Here is a 19,468-nt window from a genome sequence, read left to right as displayed (position 1 = left end):
GAATATAATACTCAGAGAAAAACAAAGTTTTCCTGAAAGTGTGGTGGGGGCATCCAGAACTAGATGAAACAGTCTCAAAATTGAGGAGCGACCTTTTAGAACAGATGTAAGGAGAATTTTTTTTTTAGCCAAAGAGTGATGAATCTGTGGAATGCTTTGCCACAGACTGCAATGGAGGTCAAGTCCGTGGGTATATTCAAAGCGGAAATTGATAGTTTCCTGATTGGTTGGGCATCTCGGGATATGTTGAGAGGGCAGGTATATGGGGTTGAATGGGATCTGGGATCAGCCATAATGAAATGGTGGAGAGGACTTGATGGGTTGATAGGCCTAATTCTGCTCCTATGTCTGGTGGTCTTACGATCTTTTGAAGGAGTGTTATCTCAAGAATTTGGAACAACACAAAAAAGCTAGTGGAGCTCTGTTGTTGGGCAGAATCAGTGGAAGGAAATGAACAGTTAAGTGTTGACCCGAAACATGAACTATGTAAGTTCTGCCAGACCCCCTGAGTCCCTCCATCTTTTTGTGTGTTGTTCCAGATTCCAGCACCTACAGCCTCTCAGGAATTTCCTTTCTCTTGTTCCATAGGCAGGAAAATCTGAAAAAAATGGCTGAGCGCCTGATGCTGACTAAAGAGAAATTGAAGGAAGAGTTGCGGATACTGGGAACACCAGGATCTTGGGAACACATTACCAAGCAGGCTGGCTTGTATATCTTTCCTGGATTCACAGGCAAGTACTTAACCAGGTTTAGAGCATTTTATAGTGGAAAACAGTAAGTGATACATCAGGTGTAGAGTGCTTTACAGCAGAAAACAGAGTCATAGAAACATACTGCAGTACAGAAACAAGCCCTTGGGCCCATCTAGTCCATGCCAAAATTATTTAAACTGCCTACTCCCAATGATCTGCACCGAGACCATAGCTCTCCATATCCCTACCATCCTCATACCTATCCAGACTTCTCTGAAGTGTTGAAATTGAGTGGCTTAGACCACTTATGCTGGCAGCTCATTCCACACTCGTATAACCCTCTGAGTGGTTTCCCCTCATGTTATCCTTAAACATCTCACCTTTCACCCTTAACCCATGACCTCTGGTTGTAGTACCACCCAACCTGAGTGTAAAAAGTCTACTTGCATTTACCCTATCTATACCCCTCATACTTTGTATACCTCTATCTCATTTCCTCTCAATCTGCTATGTTCTAACCTATACAGTCTAACATATACAGTCTAAAATACAGTTCTAATCTATTCAGTCTTCTCTTATAACTCAGGTCCTCCAAACTCAGCAACATCCTGTACACTTTCTCTGTACTCTTTCAACTTTATTTACATCTTTCCTGTGGGTAGGTAACCAAAACCGTACACAATACTCCAAATTAAGCCTCACCAATGCATTATACAACCTCAATACCTTCTGTACTCAGTACATTGAGCTTTCTTTACAACACCATCTACCTGTGATGTCACTTTCAATGAATTATGTACCTGTATTCCCAGATCCCTTTGTTCTACCACACTCCTCAGTGCCCTACCGTTCACTGTGTAAAACCTACCCTGGCTAGTCCTACCAAAGTGGAATACCTCGCACTTGTCTGCATTAAATTCCATCTACCATTTTTAAGCCCATTTTTCCAGCTGATGCAGATCCACTCTGCAAGCTATGATAGCTTCCTTTGCTGTCCACTACACCCCAAATTTTGGTGTTATCTGCAAATTTGCTGATCCAGTTAATCATGTTATCATCCAGATCTTTGATATAGAAGACAAACAACAAAGGACCCAGCACTGATCACTGTGGCACAGCAATAGTCATAGATCTCCAGTCAGAGAAGCAATCCACTACTATCACTCCCTGGCTTCTCCCACAAAGCCAATGTCTAATCCAGTTTACTACCTCATCCTGAGTGCTGAGCGACAGAATTTTCTTGAACAGCCTCCCATGCGAGATCTTGTCCAATGCCTTACAAAAGTCCATGTAGACAACATCCATTACCTTGCCTTCATCCACTTTCTAGGTAACTTCCTTGAAGAACTCCATTAAGATAGGTTAGACGTGACCTACCATGCCCGAAGCAATGCTGACAATCCTTAATCAGTCCATGTCTATCTAAATACTTACATATCAGGTCCCTTAGAAGAGCTTCCAATAACTTTAACACAACTGATATCAGATTCATAACTTATTGGTAAGTATAACACCTGTTTCTGTTACCCTTTTTTAAACAGTGGACCAATATTAGCTATCCTCCAATCCTCTGGTACCTCTCCTGTCACTAAGGATGTTTAAAATAGAAACATAGAAAACCTACAGCACAATACAGGCCCTTTGGCCCACAATGCTGTGCTGAACATGTACCTACTTTAGAAATTACCTTGGGTTACCCATAGCACTCTATTTTTCTAAGCTCCATGTACCTATTTAGAAGTCTCTTAAAAGACCCTATTGTATCCGCCTCCACTACCGCCGCCGACAGCCTATTCCACGCACTCTCTGTTTAAAAGAACTTACCCCTGACATTTCCTGTGTACCTCATTCCATGCACCTTAAAACTGTGCCATCTCGTGTTAGCCATTTCAGCCCTGGTAAAAAACCTCTGACTATCCACATGATCAATGCCTCTCATCATCTTATACATCTCTATCAGGTCACCTCTCATCCTACGTCACTCCAAGGAGAAAAGGCCAAGTTCACTCAACCTATTCTCATAAGGTGTGCTCCCCAATCCAGGAAACATCTTTGTAAATCTCCTCTGTACCCTTTCTATAGTTTCCACATCATTCTTGTAGTGAGGTGACCAGAAATGAGCGCAGTACTCCAAGTGGGGTCTGACCAGGTCCTATATAGCTGTAACATTACCTCTCAGCTCTTAAACCCAATCCCACAATTGATGAAGGCCAATACACCGTATGCTTTCTTAACCACACAGTCAACCTGTGCAGCAGCTTTGAGTGTCCTATGGACTTGGAACCCAAGATATCTCTGCTAGGGTTCAGGCAGTGTAGGATCCAAGGGAAAACCTTGTCAGGCCTTGGGGATTTATCAACTGTGATTTCCAAACACCTCCTCCTCCTCTGTTATATGTATAGGGCCCATGAAGTTGATGCCACTTTGCTTCACTTCTATAGACTATATTTACTCCATTTCCCGAGTAAATACATGCAAAGAATGAATTTAAGGTCCATCATATGTTTTGACTCCACAAGTGGATCACCAGAGGATCAATTTTGCCCCTAGCAGTCCTTTTGCTCTTCACATACCTGTAGCAAATGTCACTCCACTCTTTAAGAAGGGAGGAGGACAAAAGAGAGGAAATTATAGGCCAGTTAGCATAACCCCAGTGGCTGGGAAAGTGTTGAAGTCTATTGTTAAGAATGAGGTTTTGGGGTACTTGGAGACTAATGATAAAATAAGTCAAAGTCAGCATGATTTCCGTGAAGGGAAATCTTTCCTAACAAATCTGTTAGAGTTGTTCAAGGAAGTAACTAGCTGGGTGAACAAAGGAGAGGCAGTTGATGTTATTTACTTGGATTTTCAGAAGGCATTTGTTAAGGTGCCTCACATGGGGCTGCTTAACAAGATAAAATCCTATGGTGTTACAGGAAAGATACTAGCATGGATAGAGGAATGGCTGACAGGCAGGAGGCAATGAATAAGAATAAAGGGGAACTTTACTAGTTGGCTGCCAGTGAGTAGTCGTGTTCCTCAGGTGTCAATATTGGGACCGTTACATTTCATGTTGTTTGTCAATGATTTAGATAATGAAATTGTTGGTTTTATGGCAAAGTTTGCAGATGATGTGAAGATAGGTGGAGGGGAAGGTAGTGCTGAGGAAGCAACATGATTGCAGCAGGACTTTGACAAATTGGAAGAATAAGAAAAAAGTGACAGATGGAATACAGTGTTGGGAAATGTGTGATAATGCATTTTGGTAAAAGGAACAATAGAAATAGAAATAGAAAACCTACAGCATAATACAGGTCCTTCAGCCCACAAAGTTGTGCCGAACATGTCCCTACCTTAGAAATTACTAGGCTTACTCATTGCCCTCTATTTTTCCAAGCTCCATGTACTTATCCAGAAGTCTCTTAAAAGGCCCTATCTTATCCGCCTCCACCTCATGTACTCCATAAGCAACTTATTTGTTCCTACTTGCCCTTACCTGCTACATAACTCCTTTTTTCTCTTAACCAGGGCCTCAATATCTTTTGAAAACCAAGGTTCCCTACACTTGTTATCTTTACCATTTATTCTGACAGGCATATACAGGTGTAACACCTAACCAACAGGCTGGTATATGTCTAGGGGAAAGGAGATCCAGCCACACACCAACCCCACCTCCCGTACACGCAGGTGCTGTGAGAATCAAATTTATGCCTCACGCCCGCACACAGTATCAAATTCACACCAGATACCGTTATGAAATACACTTTAAAGAGTTTACTAAAACTAGAAGAGTACTAGGCAATACAATATATATGAAAGGAAAGAAAAAAACAAAAGGCGCCAACTTATCAAAGTTCAGTCAGTTTAGTGCACATCGTTGGAGCTCAACCATCGAACCATTCGACCCCTCGTCGCTTGCCTCCGACCTCCACATCTTCACACCTGGGACCACCCCCGGTGGTCAACCAAGCAGTGCAGCGCACGTCCACCTTCCTCGGCGTCTTCCTCTCGACTCTCCTCGAAAGACCGCGAAACCCCCCCCCCCCAAGTTCCCAGCCTCACAAGACAAAATAACATTCCCCATTTGTTAACAAATGAATACAATTCCCATATCAGCAAGTCTAAAGCTAAACAACTGCGAGAGAAACACTTATCAGACAAAGAAGCATTCCTACTCTTAACAAACCAAAGAAGCCATTTTGAGTAACATACACAGGACATTGTACACAGGTTTTGTACTCTCAAAATTTCATTTTTGTAGGCCTCCCATTTTCAGTAGTTTCAATAGTTCCATTTAATATTAGAGAAATGCATTGAATATTGTGAAGTTGTCACTGGGCTGGTGTAATCAGAAACTCTCTGCGGGCTGCAAGAAATCGTCCTAGTTTTCCTCTTAAATATACTCCTTTTGAACTACTTTAGTTGCAAGTTGCAGCATGTAAATTTCCTCTTAACGACGGACTACAAAACTACATTAATGATCTTCAGATCTCACATTCGATGGTTAACTGTGGAGCAGTTAAGCACGATGCCTTTAAGGGTAACGCATGGCCATGGCTGAAAACGTGGACTGAAATGCAGGGTAATGAGGCCTCCTCTTCTGAGTATCTTGTTGGTGAATGTACAATCACTTGAAAATATGATCGACAATCTCAGAGCAAAAGGCTGCTGTACCTAAGGCAGATATGGCTGATCTCAATTGTTCGTTGCATTGACAGTGTAAATGCCAGACCCAGCAATCCGACCTGAATGTTCTATGATTTTCAGAATGGATTGAACCTTGAATTCTGGTAAGGTGGGAATCAAATTGAAGATACTAGGAGAGAGGAGGTTAGTTCACAAATAGAGAAAGCTGGTAGACAATGTGTGAGGGAGGATAGGCAGGTGATAGAGAAGGGGAGTGCTCAGACCGAAGATGTAGGGAGAAGGAAGAAAAAGATAATAAAGTTGTTTGCACCGTTAGGGATAAACAGAGAGTAAGAGGTGGAGAATTTCTAAATGCATCTATTTTAATGCTAGGAGCATTGTAAGAAAGGTGGATGAACTTAGAGCATGGATTGATACCTGGAGATATGATGTTGTAGCTATTAGTGAAACATGGTTGCAGGAGGGGTGTGATTGGCAACTAAATATTCCTGGATTTCGTTGCTTCAGGTGTGATAGAATCAGAGGGGCAAGAGGGGGAGGTCTTGCATTGCATGTCAGAGAAAATATTACAGCGGTGCTTTGGCAGGATAGATTAGAGAGCTCATCTAGGGAGGCTATTTCAGTGGAATTGAGGAATGGGAAAGGTGCAGTAACACTTATAGCGAAGTATTATAGACCACCTAATGGGGAGTGAGAATTGGAGGAGCAAATTTGTAAGGAGATAGCAGATATTTGTAGTAAGCACAAGCCCATTATGTAAAAGGGCTGGATGGTTTGGAGTTTGTAAAATGTGTGCAGGATAGTTTTTTGCAGCAATACATAGAGGTACCAACCAGAGAAGGGGCAGTGTTGGATCTCCTGTTAGGGAATAAGATAAGTCAGGTGACGGAGGAATGTGTTGGGGGGCACTTCGGGTCCAGTGATCACAATGCCATTAGTTTCAATATAATTATGGAGAAGGATAGGACTGGACCCAGGGTTGAGGTTTTGGATTGGAGAAAGGCTAACTTTGAGGAGATGTGAAAGGATTTAGAAGGAGTGGATTGGGACAATTTTTTTAATGGGAAGGATGTAATAGAGAAATGGAGGTCATTTAAAGGTGAAATTTTGAGGGTACTGAATGTTCCTGTTAGGTTGAAAGGAAAGGTTAAAAGTTTGAGAGAGCCATGGTTTTCAAGGGATATCGGAAACTTGGTTCAGAAAAAGAGAGAGATCTACAATAAATATAGGCAGCATGGAGTAAATGAGGTGCTCAAGGAATGTAAAGAATGTAAAAAGAATCTTAAGAAAGAAATTAGAAAAGCTAAAAGAAGATATGAGGTTGCTTTGGCAAGTAAGATGAAAATAAATCCAAAGAGTTTCTACAGTTATATTAATAGCAAAAGGATAGTGAGGGATAAAATTGGTCCCTTAGAGAATCAGAGTGGACAGCTATGTGTGGAGCCAAAAGAGATGGGGGAGATTTTGAACAATTTCTTTTCTTCAGTATTCACTAAGGAGAAGGATATTGAATTGTGTAAGGTAAGCAAAACAAGTAGGGTAGTTATGGAAACTATGATGATTAAAGAAGAGGAAGCACAGGCACTTTTAAGGAATATAAAAGTCGATAAGTCTCCAGATCCTGACAAGATATTCCCTAGGACCTTGGGAGAAGTTAGTGTAGAAATAGCAAGGGCTCTGACAGAAATATTTCAAATGTCATTAGAAACGGGGATGGTGCCGGAGGACTGGCGTATTGCTCATGTGGTTCCATTGTTTAAAAAGAATTCTAAGAGTAAACGTAGCAATTATAAGTTTGACATCAGTGGTGGGTATATTAATGGAAAGTATTCTTAGAGATGGTATATATAATTATCTGGATAGACAGGGTCTGATTAGGAACAGTCAACATGGATTTGTGCATGGAAGGTCATGTTTGACAAATCTTACTGAATTTTTTGAAGAGGTTACTAGGAAATTTGATGAGGGTAAAGCAGTGGATGTTGTCTATATGGACTTTGACAAGGTTCCACATGGAAGGTTAGTTAGTAAGGTTCAATCGTTAGGTATTAATATTGAAGTAGTAAAATGGATTCAACAGTGGCTGGATGGGAGATGCCAGAGAGTAGTGGTGGATAACAGTTTGTCAGGTTGGAGGCCAGTGACTAGTGGTGTGCCTCATTGTACTGGGTCCAATGTTGTTTGTCATATACATTAATGATCTAGATGATGGGGTGGTAAATTGGATTAGTAAGTATTCAGATGATAGTAAGATAGGTGGTGTGGATAATGAAGTAGGTTTTCAAAGCTTGCAGAGAGATTTAAGCCAGTTAGAAGAGTGGGCTGAACGATGGCAGATGGAGTTTAATGCTGATAAGTGTGAGGTGCTACATTTTGGTAGGAATAATCCAAATAGGACATACATGGTAAATGGTAGAGCATTGAAGAATGCAGTAGAACAGAGTGATCTAGGAATAACAGTGCATAGTTCCCTGAAGGTGAAATCTCATGTGGATAGGATGGTGAAGAAAGCTTTTGGTATGCTGGCCTTTATAAGTCAGAGCATTGAGTATAGGAGTTGGGATGTAATGTTAAAATTGTACAAGGCATTGGTAAGGCTGAATTTGGAGTATTGCGTACAGTTCTGGTCACCGAATTATAGGAAAGCTATCAACAAAATAGAGAGAGTACAGAGAAGATTTACTAGAATGTTACCTAGGTTTCAGCACCTAAGTCACAGGGAAAGGTTGAACAAGTTAGGTCTTTATTCTTTGGAGTGTAGAAGGTTGAGAGGGAACTTGATAGAGGTATTTAAAATTACGAGGGGGATAGATAGAAGTTTGGCATATCAGTGAAAACCTTTGCAAACTTCTATAGATGTGTGGTGGAAGTATACTGACTGGCTGCATTATGGCCTGAATGGGAGCACCATGCCTTTGAGTAGAAAATCTGATAAAAGTTAGTGGATTCAGCCCAGTACATCATGGGCGGGCTGATTCAAGGCCCGTGCCCCAAACTGAAGCAATAAGACCATTCGACCCATCAGGTCTTCTCCGCCATTCAATCATGGGCTGATCCAATTCTTCCAGTCCTTCCCATTTCCTTGCCTTCTCCCCATACCCTTTGATGCCCTGGCTAATCAAGAACCTATCTATCTCTGCCTTAAGTGCACCCAATGACTTGTCCTCCACAGCCACTCATAGCAACAAAATCCACAGATTTACCACCCTCTGACTATAGTAATTTCTCTGCATCTCTGTTCTAGGTAGATGTCCTTCAATCCTGAAGTCATGCCCTCTTGTCCTAGACTCCCCTACCATGGGAAGTAACTTTGCCATATCTAATCTGTTCTGGCCTTTTAACATTCGGGATGTTTCTATGAGATTCCCCCTCATGCTCCTGAACTCCAGGGAATATAGTTCAAGGGCTGCCAGACGTTCATCATATGGTAAACCCTTTCATTCCTGCAATCATTCTCGTGAATCTTCTCTGAACTCTCTCCAATGTCAGTATATCCTTTCTAAAATAAGGAGCTCAAAACTGCACACAATACTCCAAGTGTGGTCTCCCGAGTGCCTTATAGAGCCTCAACATCACATCCCTACTCTTATATACCTCTAGAAATGAATGCCAACATTGCATTCACCTTCTTCACCACCGACTCAACCTGGAGGTTAACCTTTAGGGTATCCTCCACATGGACTCCCACGTCCCTTGGCATCTCTGTATTTTGAATTCTCCCCCCCATCTAAATAATAGTCTGCTCTTTTATTTCTTCCACCAAAGTGCATGACCATACACTTTCCAACATTGTATTTCATTTGCCACTTCCTTGCCAATTCGCCTAAACTATCTAAATCTCTCTGCAGACTCTCTGTTCCCTCAACACTACCCGCTCCTCCACCTAACTTTGTATCCGTTACGTACCAGCAGCAATAGATCAGACACTGAGTCGGGTTTTAATGTTAAAACCACTATCTTTATTAGTATCTACTTATAATATAGCAATTTAAATGAAATAAACAGAAGTTAACAGTATTATGCATATATATGTGTGCGTGTGGCTCCCAAACAATCAAGCTTAGGAACAATTCTTCAAGTCTTAAGATTCAGGTTAATAAGTAGAAAGGTTCGGTAATCCACGGAATAAGTGAGTGAGAGGAGAGAATTGTTAATCCACATGAAAATATGTAGAGAAGGCAATTACGAAGAATTCCACAGATTCCACACTGGGTAAACGAAATAACAGTAGCGAAGATTTTATCCATCGAGTTGTTCCGAAATCCACTTAGAAATATCACCAGGTGATGGTCACAGGAGTATCATCTTCAAATGGTTACCACAACACCCGGATTCCAGGTAAAGGCCAACAAAAGTGATACCACAGGATCTACACATATGGATTATATGAAATGACAGTCACGCTGTTGTGCACTGTGTGCCGATGATAAACCCAACCTTTTGGGGATCGAAGAGTTCCAAACCACAGCAGTTACAAGCTGAAGTTCCAATAGCCTGTCGTGTGTGTGTGTGTGTGTGTGTGTGTGTGTGTGTGTGTGTGTGTGTGTGTGTGTGTGTGTGTGTGTGTGTGTGTGTGTGTGTGTGTGTGTGTGTGTGTCTGTCTGTCTCTGTCTCTCTCTCTCTCTCTTCCTCTTCCCCCCTCCCTCCCCTCCCTCTCCCCCTCCTTGTGACCGACGACATAGTCCTACCTCACTCAGGCATTCTTAAAATAACTCTCACAGTATGAGCCTACGTGTTTCGTAACAGATCATTGGCAAATTTAGGCACAAATGCATTAGTCCAAATCATAAATCGTAAAAAGCAGCGGTTCAACACCGACCCCTATGAAACTCCACTGGTAACTGGCAGGAAGCCAGAATAGGATCCCTTTATTCTCACTCTTTGTTTTTTGTAGGTTAGTCAGGCAGGATTTTCCTTTCAGGAAACCATGTTGGCTTTGGCCTATCTTGTCATGTGCCTTGAGGTGTTCTGTAATCTCATCCCTAACAAGATTCTAACCACTTCCCAACCACTGATATCAGGCTAACAGGTCTATAGTTTTCTTTCTGCTGCCTCTCACCCTTCTTAAATAGCGGAGTAACATTGCAATTTTCCAGTCATCCAGTATAATGCCAAAATGTATCGATTCTTGAAAGATTATTGTTAATACCTCAGCAATTTCTCTAGCTACTTCATTCAGAACCCAAGGGTGCATTCCATCAGATCGAGGAGATGTATCCACCCTCAGACCACTAAGCTTCCTGAGCAGCTTCTCATTCATAATATTCACTGCACATAGTTCACTTCTCTGACACTCTTGAATGTCCGGTATACTGCAGATGTCTTCCACTGTGAAGACTGATGCAAAATACGCATTCATTTCCTCTGCCATCTTTGTGTCTCTCATTACAATATCTTCAGCATAATTTTCTATCGGTCTTAAGACTACCCTCAACTCTTTTTTACCCTTTATATACTTAAAAAAAGCTTTTAGTATCTTCTTTGATATTAGTCGCCAGCTACCTTTCATAATTCATCTTTTCCTTCCTAATGACCTTCTTAGTTCCCTTCTGCAAGTTTTTAAAAGCTTCCCAATCCTCTATCTTCCCACTAGCTCTGACTTACATGTATACCCTCTCTTTTGCTGTGACTTCACTTGTTATCCTTCTTCCATTTGAAAATTTCTTCTTATTTGGAATATAGAAACATAAAACATAGAAAACCTACAGCACAATACAAGCCCTTTGGCCCACAAAACTGTGCCGAGCATGTCTTTACCTTAGAAATTACCTGGGGTTACCCATAGCCCTCTAATTTCTGAGCTCCATGTACCTGTCCAGGAGCCTCTTAAAAGGCTCTATTGTATCCACCTCCACCACCGTCACCAGCAGCCCATTCCACACACTCACCACTCTCTGCGTAAAAAGCTTGGCATCTCCTGTGGCATCTCCTCTGTAACTACTTCTAAGCACCTTAAAACTGGGCCCTCTCTTGCTAGCCATTTCAGCCCTTGGAAAAAGCCTTTGACTCTCCATGTGATCAATGACTCTCATCATCTTGTACACCTCTATCAGGTCACCTCTCATCCTTCACTCAACCTATTCTCATAAGGTATTCTCCCCAGTCCAGGTAACATCCCTGTAAATCTTCTCTGCACCCTTTCTAAGTTTTTCACATCCTTCCTATAGTGAGGTGACAAAAACTGAGTATAGTACTCCAAGCGGGGTCTGACCAGGGTCCTATATAGCTGCAATATTACCTCACGGCTCCTAAACTCAATCCCATGATTGATGAAGGCCAATGCACCGTACTCTTTTTTAGCCACAGAGTCAACCTGTGCAGCAGCTTTGAGTATCCTGTGGACTTGGACCCCAAGATCCCTCTGATCCTCTACATTGTCAAGAGTCTTACCATTAATACTATATTCTGCCATCATGTTTGACCTACCAAAATAAACCACCTCACACTTAACAACACACACAAAATGCTGGTGGAGCACCAGGCAGCATCTATAGGGAGAAGCGCTGTCGACGTTTCGGGTTTGCACCTCACGCTTATCTGGATTGAACTCCATCTGCCACTTCTCAGCCCATTTTTGCATCCTATCGATGTCTCGCTGTAACTTCTGACAGCCCTCCACACTATCTACAACACCTCCAACAGACTATATCTATCTTGTACTTCCCTCATTTTTCGCAGGAACTCCAGCCATTGCTGCTGTGCTGTCCTTCCTTCAAATGTACCTTTCCAGTCAACCTTGGCCAGTACTCCTCTCATGCCATTGTAATTCCCTTTATTCCACTGAAATACCAACATATTTGTTGGAAAGGGGAAGAGGTCCTGAAACGAGAGTATAGGGAGTTAGGAAGGCAGTTAAGAAGAAGGACCGCAAAGGTAGTAATCTCGGGATTACTGCCTGTGCCATGCGACAGTGAGAATAGGAATGGAATTAGGTGGAGGATGAATGCGTGGCTGAGGGATTGGAGCAGGGGGCAGGGATTCAAGTTTCTGGATCATTGGGACCTCTTCTGGGGCAGGCGTGACCTGTTCAAGAAGGACGGGTTACACTTGAATCCTGGGGGGACCAATATCCTAGGTTTGCTAGGGCTACAGGGCAGACTTTAAACTAGTAAGATGGGGGGGGGGGGCGGAAATCAATTTGAGGAAACTATGGGAGAGGAGGTTAGTTCACCAGTGGAGCAAGTAAGTAGACAGTGTGTGAGGGAGGAAAGGTAGGTAATGGAGAAGGGATGCGCTCAGCCCGAAGATGTAGGGGAGAAGAAAGAAAAGGATAATAAATTTGAATGCATTGTTAGGGATGAAAAGAGAGGAGGAGGTGGAGAGTATCTTAAATGTATCTATTTTAATGCTAGGAGCATTGTAAGAAAGGTGGATGAGCTTAAAGCGTGGATTGATACCTGGAATTATGATGTTGTAGCTATTAGTGAAACATGGTTGCAGGAAGGGTGTGATTGGCAACTAAATATTCCTGGATTTAGTTGCTTCAGGTGTGATAGAGTAGGAGGGGCCAGAGGAGGAGGTGTTGCATTGCTTGTCCGAGAAAATCTTATGGCGGTGCTTTGGAAGGATAGATTAGAGAGCTCCTCTAGGGAGACTATTTGGGTGGAATTGAGGAATGGGAAAGGTGTAGTAACACTGATAGGAGTGTATTATAGGCCACCTAATGGGGAGCGTGAGTTGGAAGAGCAAATGTGTAAGGAGATAGCAGATATTTGTAGTAAACACAAGGTGGTGATTGTGGGAGATTTTAATTTTCCACACATAGATTGGGAAGCTCATTCTGTAAAAGGGCTGGATGGTTTAGAGTTTGTGAAATGTGTGCAGGATAGTTTTTTGCAACAATACGTAGAAGTACCGACTAGAGATGGGGCAGTGTTGGATCTCCTGTTAGGGAATGCGATAGGTCAGCTGACAGATGTATGTGTTGGGGAGCACTTCGGGTCCAGTAATCACAATAGCATTAGCTTCAATATAATTATGGAGAAGGACAGGACTGGACCTAGAGTTGAGATTTTTGATTGGAGAAAGGCTAACTTTGAGGAGATGCGCAGGGATTTAGAGAGAGTGGATTGGGTCAAGTTGTTTTATGGGAAGGATGTAATAGAGAAATGGAGGTCATTTAAGGGTGAAATTATGAGGGTACAGAATCTTTATGTTCCTGTTAGGTTGAAAGGAAAGGTTAAAGGTTTGAAAGCGCCATGGTTTTCAAGGGATATTAGAAACTTGGTTCGGAAAAAGAGGGATGTCTACAATAGATATAGGCAGCATGGAGTAAAGGAATTGCTCGAGGAATATAAAGAATGTAAAAGGAATCTTAAGAAAGAGATTAGAAAAGCTAAAAGAAGATACGAGTTTGGTTTGGCAAATAAGGTGGAAGTAAATCTGAAAGGTTTCTACAGTTATATAAAAAGCAAGAGGATAGTGAGGGATAAAATTGGTCCCTTAGAGAATCAGGGTGGTCAGCTATGTGTGGAGCCGAGGGAGATGGGAGAGATTTTGAACGATTTCTTCTCTTCGGTATTCACTAAGGAGAAGGATATTGAATTGTGTAAGGTGTGGGAAACAAGTAAGGAAGTTATGGAACCTATGACAATTAAAGAGGTGGAAGTACTGGCGCTTTTAAGAAATTTAAAAGTGGATAAATCTCCGGGTCCTGACAGGATATTCCCCAGGACCTTGAGGGAAGTTTGTGTAGAGATAGCAGGAGCTCTGACAGAGATCTTTCAGATGTCATTAGAAACAGGGATTGTGCCGGAGGATTGGCGTATTGCTCATGCGGTTCCATTGTTTAAAAAGGGTTCTAGAAGTAAGCCTGGCAATTATAGACCTGTCAGTTTGACATCAGTGGTGGGTAAATTAATGGAAAGTATTCTTAGAGATAGTATTTATAATTATCTGGATAGACAGGATCTGATTAGGAGTAGCCAGCATGGATTTGTGCGTGGAAGGTCATGTTTGACAAACCTTATTGAATTTTTTGAAGAAGTTACGAGGAATGTTGACGAGGGTAAGGCAGTGGATGTAGTCTATATGGACTTCAGCAAGGCCTTTGACAAAGTTCCACATGGAAGGTTAGTTAAGAAGGTTCAGTTGTTAGGTATTAATGCTGGAGTAATAAAATGGATTCAACAGTGGCTAGATGGGAGATGCCAGAGAGTAGTGGTGGATAATTGTTTATCGGGATGGAGGCCGGTGACTAGCGGGGTGCCTCAAGGATCCGTTTTGGGCCCAATGTTGTTTGTAATATACATAAATGATCTGGATGATGGGGTGGTAAATTGGATTAGTAAGTATGCCGATGATACTAAGGTAGGAGGTGTTGTGGATAATGAGGTGGGTTTTCAAAGCTTGCAGGGAGATTTATGCCGGTTAGAAGAATGGGCTGAACGTTGGCAGATGGAGTTTAATGCTGAGAAGTGTGAGGTTCTACATTTTGGCAGGAATAATCCAAATAGAACATACAGGGTAAATGGTAGGGCATTGAGGAATGCAGTGGAACAGAGAGATCTAGGAATAACAGTGCATAGTTCCCTGAAGGTGGAGTCTCATGTAGATAGGGTGGTGAAGAAGGCTTTTGGAATGCTGGCCTTTATAAATCAGAGCATTGAGTACAGAAGTTGGGATGTAATGTTAAAATTGTACAAGGCATTGGTAAGGCCAAATTTGGAATATTGTGTACAGTTCTGGTCACCGAATTATAGGAAAGATATCAATAAATTAGAGAGAGTGCAGAGACGATTTACTAGGATGTTACCTGGGTTTCAGCACTTAAGTTACAGAGAAAGGTTGAACAAGTTAGGTCTCTATTCATTGGAACGTAGAAGGTTGAGGGCGGATTTGATCGAGGTATTTAAAATTTTGAGAGGGATAGATAGAGTTGATGTGAATAGGCTGTTTCCATTGAGAGTAGGGGAGATTCAAATGAGAGGACATGATTTGAGAGTTAGGGGGCAAAAGTTTAAGGGAAACACGAGGGGGTATTTCTTTACTCAGAGAGTGATAGCTGTGTGGAATGAGCTTCCTGTAGAAGTAGTAGAGGCCAGTTCAGTTGTGTCATTTAAGGTAAAATTGGATAGGTATATGGACAGGAAAGGAGTGGAGGGTTATGGGCTGAGTGCAGGTAGGTGGGACTAGGTGAGATTAAGAGTTCGGCACGGACTAGGAGGGCCGGAATGGCCTGTTTCTGTGCTGTGATTGTTATATGGTTATATTGGAATTTAGTTTCTCCTTCTGAAATTTCAAAGTGAATTCAATCATATTGTGATCACTGTTCCTTAAGGGCTCCGTAACCTTAAGCTCTCTTATCACCTCCGGATCATTGCACAACACCCAGTGCAGCACAGCCGATCCCCTAGTGGGCTCAACAACAAGCTGTTCTGGAAAGCCATTTCTTAGACATTCTACAAATTCTCTCACTTAGGGTCCAGTACTGACCTGGTTTTCCCAATCCACTTTCATGTTAAAATTCCCAACGATTATCATGACATTGCCTTTCTGACACGCCTTTTCTATCTCCTGCTGTAATTTGTAATCCACATCCCGGCTGTTATTTGGAGGCTTGTGTACAACTGCCATTAGGGTCCTTTTACCCTTGCCATTTCTTAACTCAACCCATAGAGACTCTACTCCTTCCGATCCTTTGTCATCCCTTTCTAATTATTTAATGTTATTTCTTATTCACAGGGCCACACCACTCGCTCTGCCTACTAACCTATCTTTCCAATACACCATATATCCTTGGACATTCAACTCCCAATTGCAGCCAAGTTTCAGAGATGGCCGCAATGTCATACTTGCCAATCCGTAGCTGAATTTTAAGGTTGTCCATTTTATTTCTTAAGCTGCATGCATTCAATTATAACCTTTCAGTCCGGTATTTGTTGCTTTCTGTTTCAAATGTACCATGCCTCTATTGCCCTTAACTCATCCCACTGTCTGTGATTATGTCTCGTCTCCTGCCTGACCTTTCTATCATCTCTGTTGCACGGTTTCTTTGATTTATTTCTGGTTTCCCCTTCCTCAGCCCTATCACTCTGATTCCCAAACCCTATGCCAAATTAGTTTAAACTAATTTGAGGTGTCACGGGAGAACACAGGATATTTGGAGCTGTGTGTCCAGAGCCAATTCTATGGGCGCAGATCTTGGAAAAAGCGATGCACGGACTTTTAACATCATAAATCGGAGCGTTGTTTGTTATGTCTCCCCTCTCGCTGTGAAACGGGGATACCTCTTTTTCCCTTATTAGGGAGAGAGAGAGAGGTATGTCGAATTACCGGGTGAACAAGTAGTCTTTGGGGTATTGCATCTGTGTCTTTATTGATGATTTTCTGCACGCTTGAGTGCACGGTGGAGGGTGCTGATGCATTTTTGCTGGTGGGGGTGTGGGGGGATCGTTGCCTTGCTGCTGCTTGCTTTTGGGAGGGGGGACCTGAAGGGGGGGGGGTTTGGGGTTCTAACATTTAACTGTCATTCATTCTTGGGCACTCTTCTGTTTCTGTGGATGTTTGCGAAGAAAAAGAATTTCAGGATGTATATTGTATACATTTCTCTGACATTAAATGTACCTATTGCACCTATTGAACCTAAGTATGGCTGCAGAAAAAGGTTCTCTAACACTAACTCTTTCAGAACCCCAGTGTGCAGTTCATCTGGTCCTATAAGTTACTTATGTACCTTTAGGTCTTTTAGCTTTTTGAGCATCTTGTCTCTTGTAATAGTAACTGCATCCACTTCTGTTCCTTCACATATTACAATATCAGGCATACTGCTAGTGTCTTCCACAGTGGAGACTGATGCAAAATATCAGTTTAGTTCATCAGCCATCTTCATGTTCCATAAGATATAGGAGCAGAAGTAGGCCATTTGGCCCATTGAGTCTGCTCTGCCATTCAATCATGGGCTGATCCAATTCTTCCAGTTATCCCCACTCCCCTGCCTTCACCCCATACCCTTTGTTGCCCTGGCTAATCAAGAACTTATGTATTTCTGCCTTAAATACACCCAATGACTTGGCCTTCACAGCTCATGGCAACAAATTCCACAGATGTACCACCCGCTGACTAAAGTAATTTCTCTACATCTCAGTTCTAAATGGACGTCCTTCAATCCTGAAGTCGTGCCCTCTTGTCCTAGACTCCCCTGCCCTGAGAAATAACTTTGCCATATCTAATCTGTTCAGGCCTTTTAACATTTGTAATGTTTCTATGAGATCCCCACTCATTCTCCTGAACTCCAGGGAATACAACCCAAAAGCTGCCAGACGTTCCTCATACAATAACGCTTTCATTCCTGGAATCATTCTTGTGAATCTTCTCTGAACCCTCTCCAATGTCAGTATATCCTTTCTAAAATAAGGAGCCAAAAACTGCACACAATACTCTAAGGGTGTCCTCATGAATACGCTGTAGAGTCTCAACATCACATCCCTGCTCTTATATACCTCTAGAAATGATTGCCTACATTACATTAGCCTTCTTCACCACCGACTCAACCTGGTATCTTGCACAAGGACTCCCAATTCTCTGCATTTTGAATTCTCTCCCCATCTAAGTAATAGTCTGCCTGTTTATTTCTTCCATCAAAATGCATGGCCATACACTTTACAACATTATATTTTGTTTGCCTCTTTGCCCATTCCCCTAATCTCATCCCTAACAATCGATTCCAACAACTTCTCAACCACTGATGTCAGGCTAATAGGTCTATAGTTTCCTTTCTGCTGCCTCTCACCCTTCTTAAATAGCACAGTAACATTTGCAATTTTCCAGTCATGCGGTACAATGCCAGAATCTTGTTAATGCCTCCACAATCTCTCCAGATACTTCCTTCAGAACCCGAGGGTGCATTCCAGCAGGTCCAGGAGATTTATCCACCCTTGGAATATTACTGTAAGTCTCCTGTTATTATTTCTTCTGTTTCATTTTCTAGCGGTCCTATGTCTATCTCATTACTTTCTATTTTTAATATACTGCCCATTTTGATATTGTTTGCTGATTTGCTTTCATACTTCATCTTTTCCCTTCTAATGATTTTTTAGTTGCTCTCTGTAGGTTTTTACAAACTTTCCAATCCTCTATCTTCGCACTAATTTTTGCTTTGTTGTATGCCCTTTTGCTTTTACAATAGCTTTGACTTCCTTTGTCAGCTATGATTGTACTATTTTACCATTTGAGTATTTCTTCATTTTTCGAATACATATGTCCTGTACCTTCCTCATTTTCCCAGAAATGCACGTCAATGCTCCTCTGCTGACATCCCTGCCAACATCTCTGCAAGCAGCTCTTTCCAATTCACTTTGGCCAACTCCTCTCTCGTACCACTGTAATTTCCCTTACTTGACTGAAATACTGCTACATCAGACATTACTTTTCCCCTATCAAATTTCAAGCTGAACTCAATTATATTGTGCTCACTGGACTAAGAACTAAGGGTTCTTTTACCTTAAGCTCCCTAATCATCTCCAGTTCGTTACATAACACCCAATCCAGTATAGCTAATCTCCTAGCAGACCCAATGACAAACTGCTCTGAAAAGACATCTCATGACGTTCTGGTGATGTCATCGTTCTAAATGGCACCTTAAGTCAATAGCTTCTCCGGAAAAATGCATATTTTGCCCCGTTAATCCATCAAATATAAGATCTTTTGAAAATATCTGAATTGATAAGGGGGGGCAAGAATGGGGAAAAATAATGGAGATAAAAAAAGCATCACTGCGGAGCCTGTGGATGAGAGGGGTGCAGTGAGTGGCTCTCCTACCCGAACGCGTGGTAGCAAGGCTGATGATGGGCTTCGTTCAGGCGAAGCGGCAAATATGATAAAAATACTGGAAGAGATACAGGAGTTCCAAAAGGGATATAAAACAGCAACTAAATGATATCAAGTCAGAGCTTGCCAACGTCAATCAAAGAATAGCGGTGGCAGGTGAGAAGGTGGAAGATCTTGTGCAAAATGTGGAACAGATACTGAGTAAGATGATAAAAATATTAAATCAACAAGGAAGTAAACTGATTGACCTGGAGGGAAGATCAAGACGGAAAAATATCAGGATGTACAATGTTCCCGAAGGAGCAGAGGGTTTGTCTATGATGGAGTTTGTATGAAAGTTGCTGCGGAGCTTCCCTCAACTATGGAGCTTGAAATTGAGAGGG

At 42.0% G+C, this 19,468-nt stretch overlaps 1 protein-coding gene across 3 annotated transcripts in view; it reads left to right on the top strand.

Moving 5' to 3' along the window:
• Positions 1-19,468, top strand: part of LOC140736179 (aspartate aminotransferase, cytoplasmic-like) — a 58,054-nt gene that overhangs the window by 23,297 nt on the left and 15,289 nt on the right. For 2 of the 3 annotated variants that reach the window (XM_073062079.1, XM_073062060.1), the window contains one exon: positions 589-731. In XM_073062079.1, coding sequence (XP_072918180.1) covers positions 589-731 — 143 coding nt within the window. Of the gene's footprint in view, positions 1-588; positions 732-18,136; positions 18,207-19,468 lie in introns of all 3 variants that reach the window. The other variant, XM_073062070.1, reaches the window with a different exon arrangement.

This window comes from Hemitrygon akajei, chromosome 1 (assembly GCF_048418815.1).
Source record: "Hemitrygon akajei chromosome 1, sHemAka1.3, whole genome shotgun sequence".
Lineage (NCBI taxonomy): Eukaryota > Metazoa > Chordata > Chondrichthyes > Myliobatiformes > Dasyatidae > Hemitrygon > Hemitrygon akajei.
This window is presented reverse-complemented; position numbering and strand designations above follow the sequence as displayed.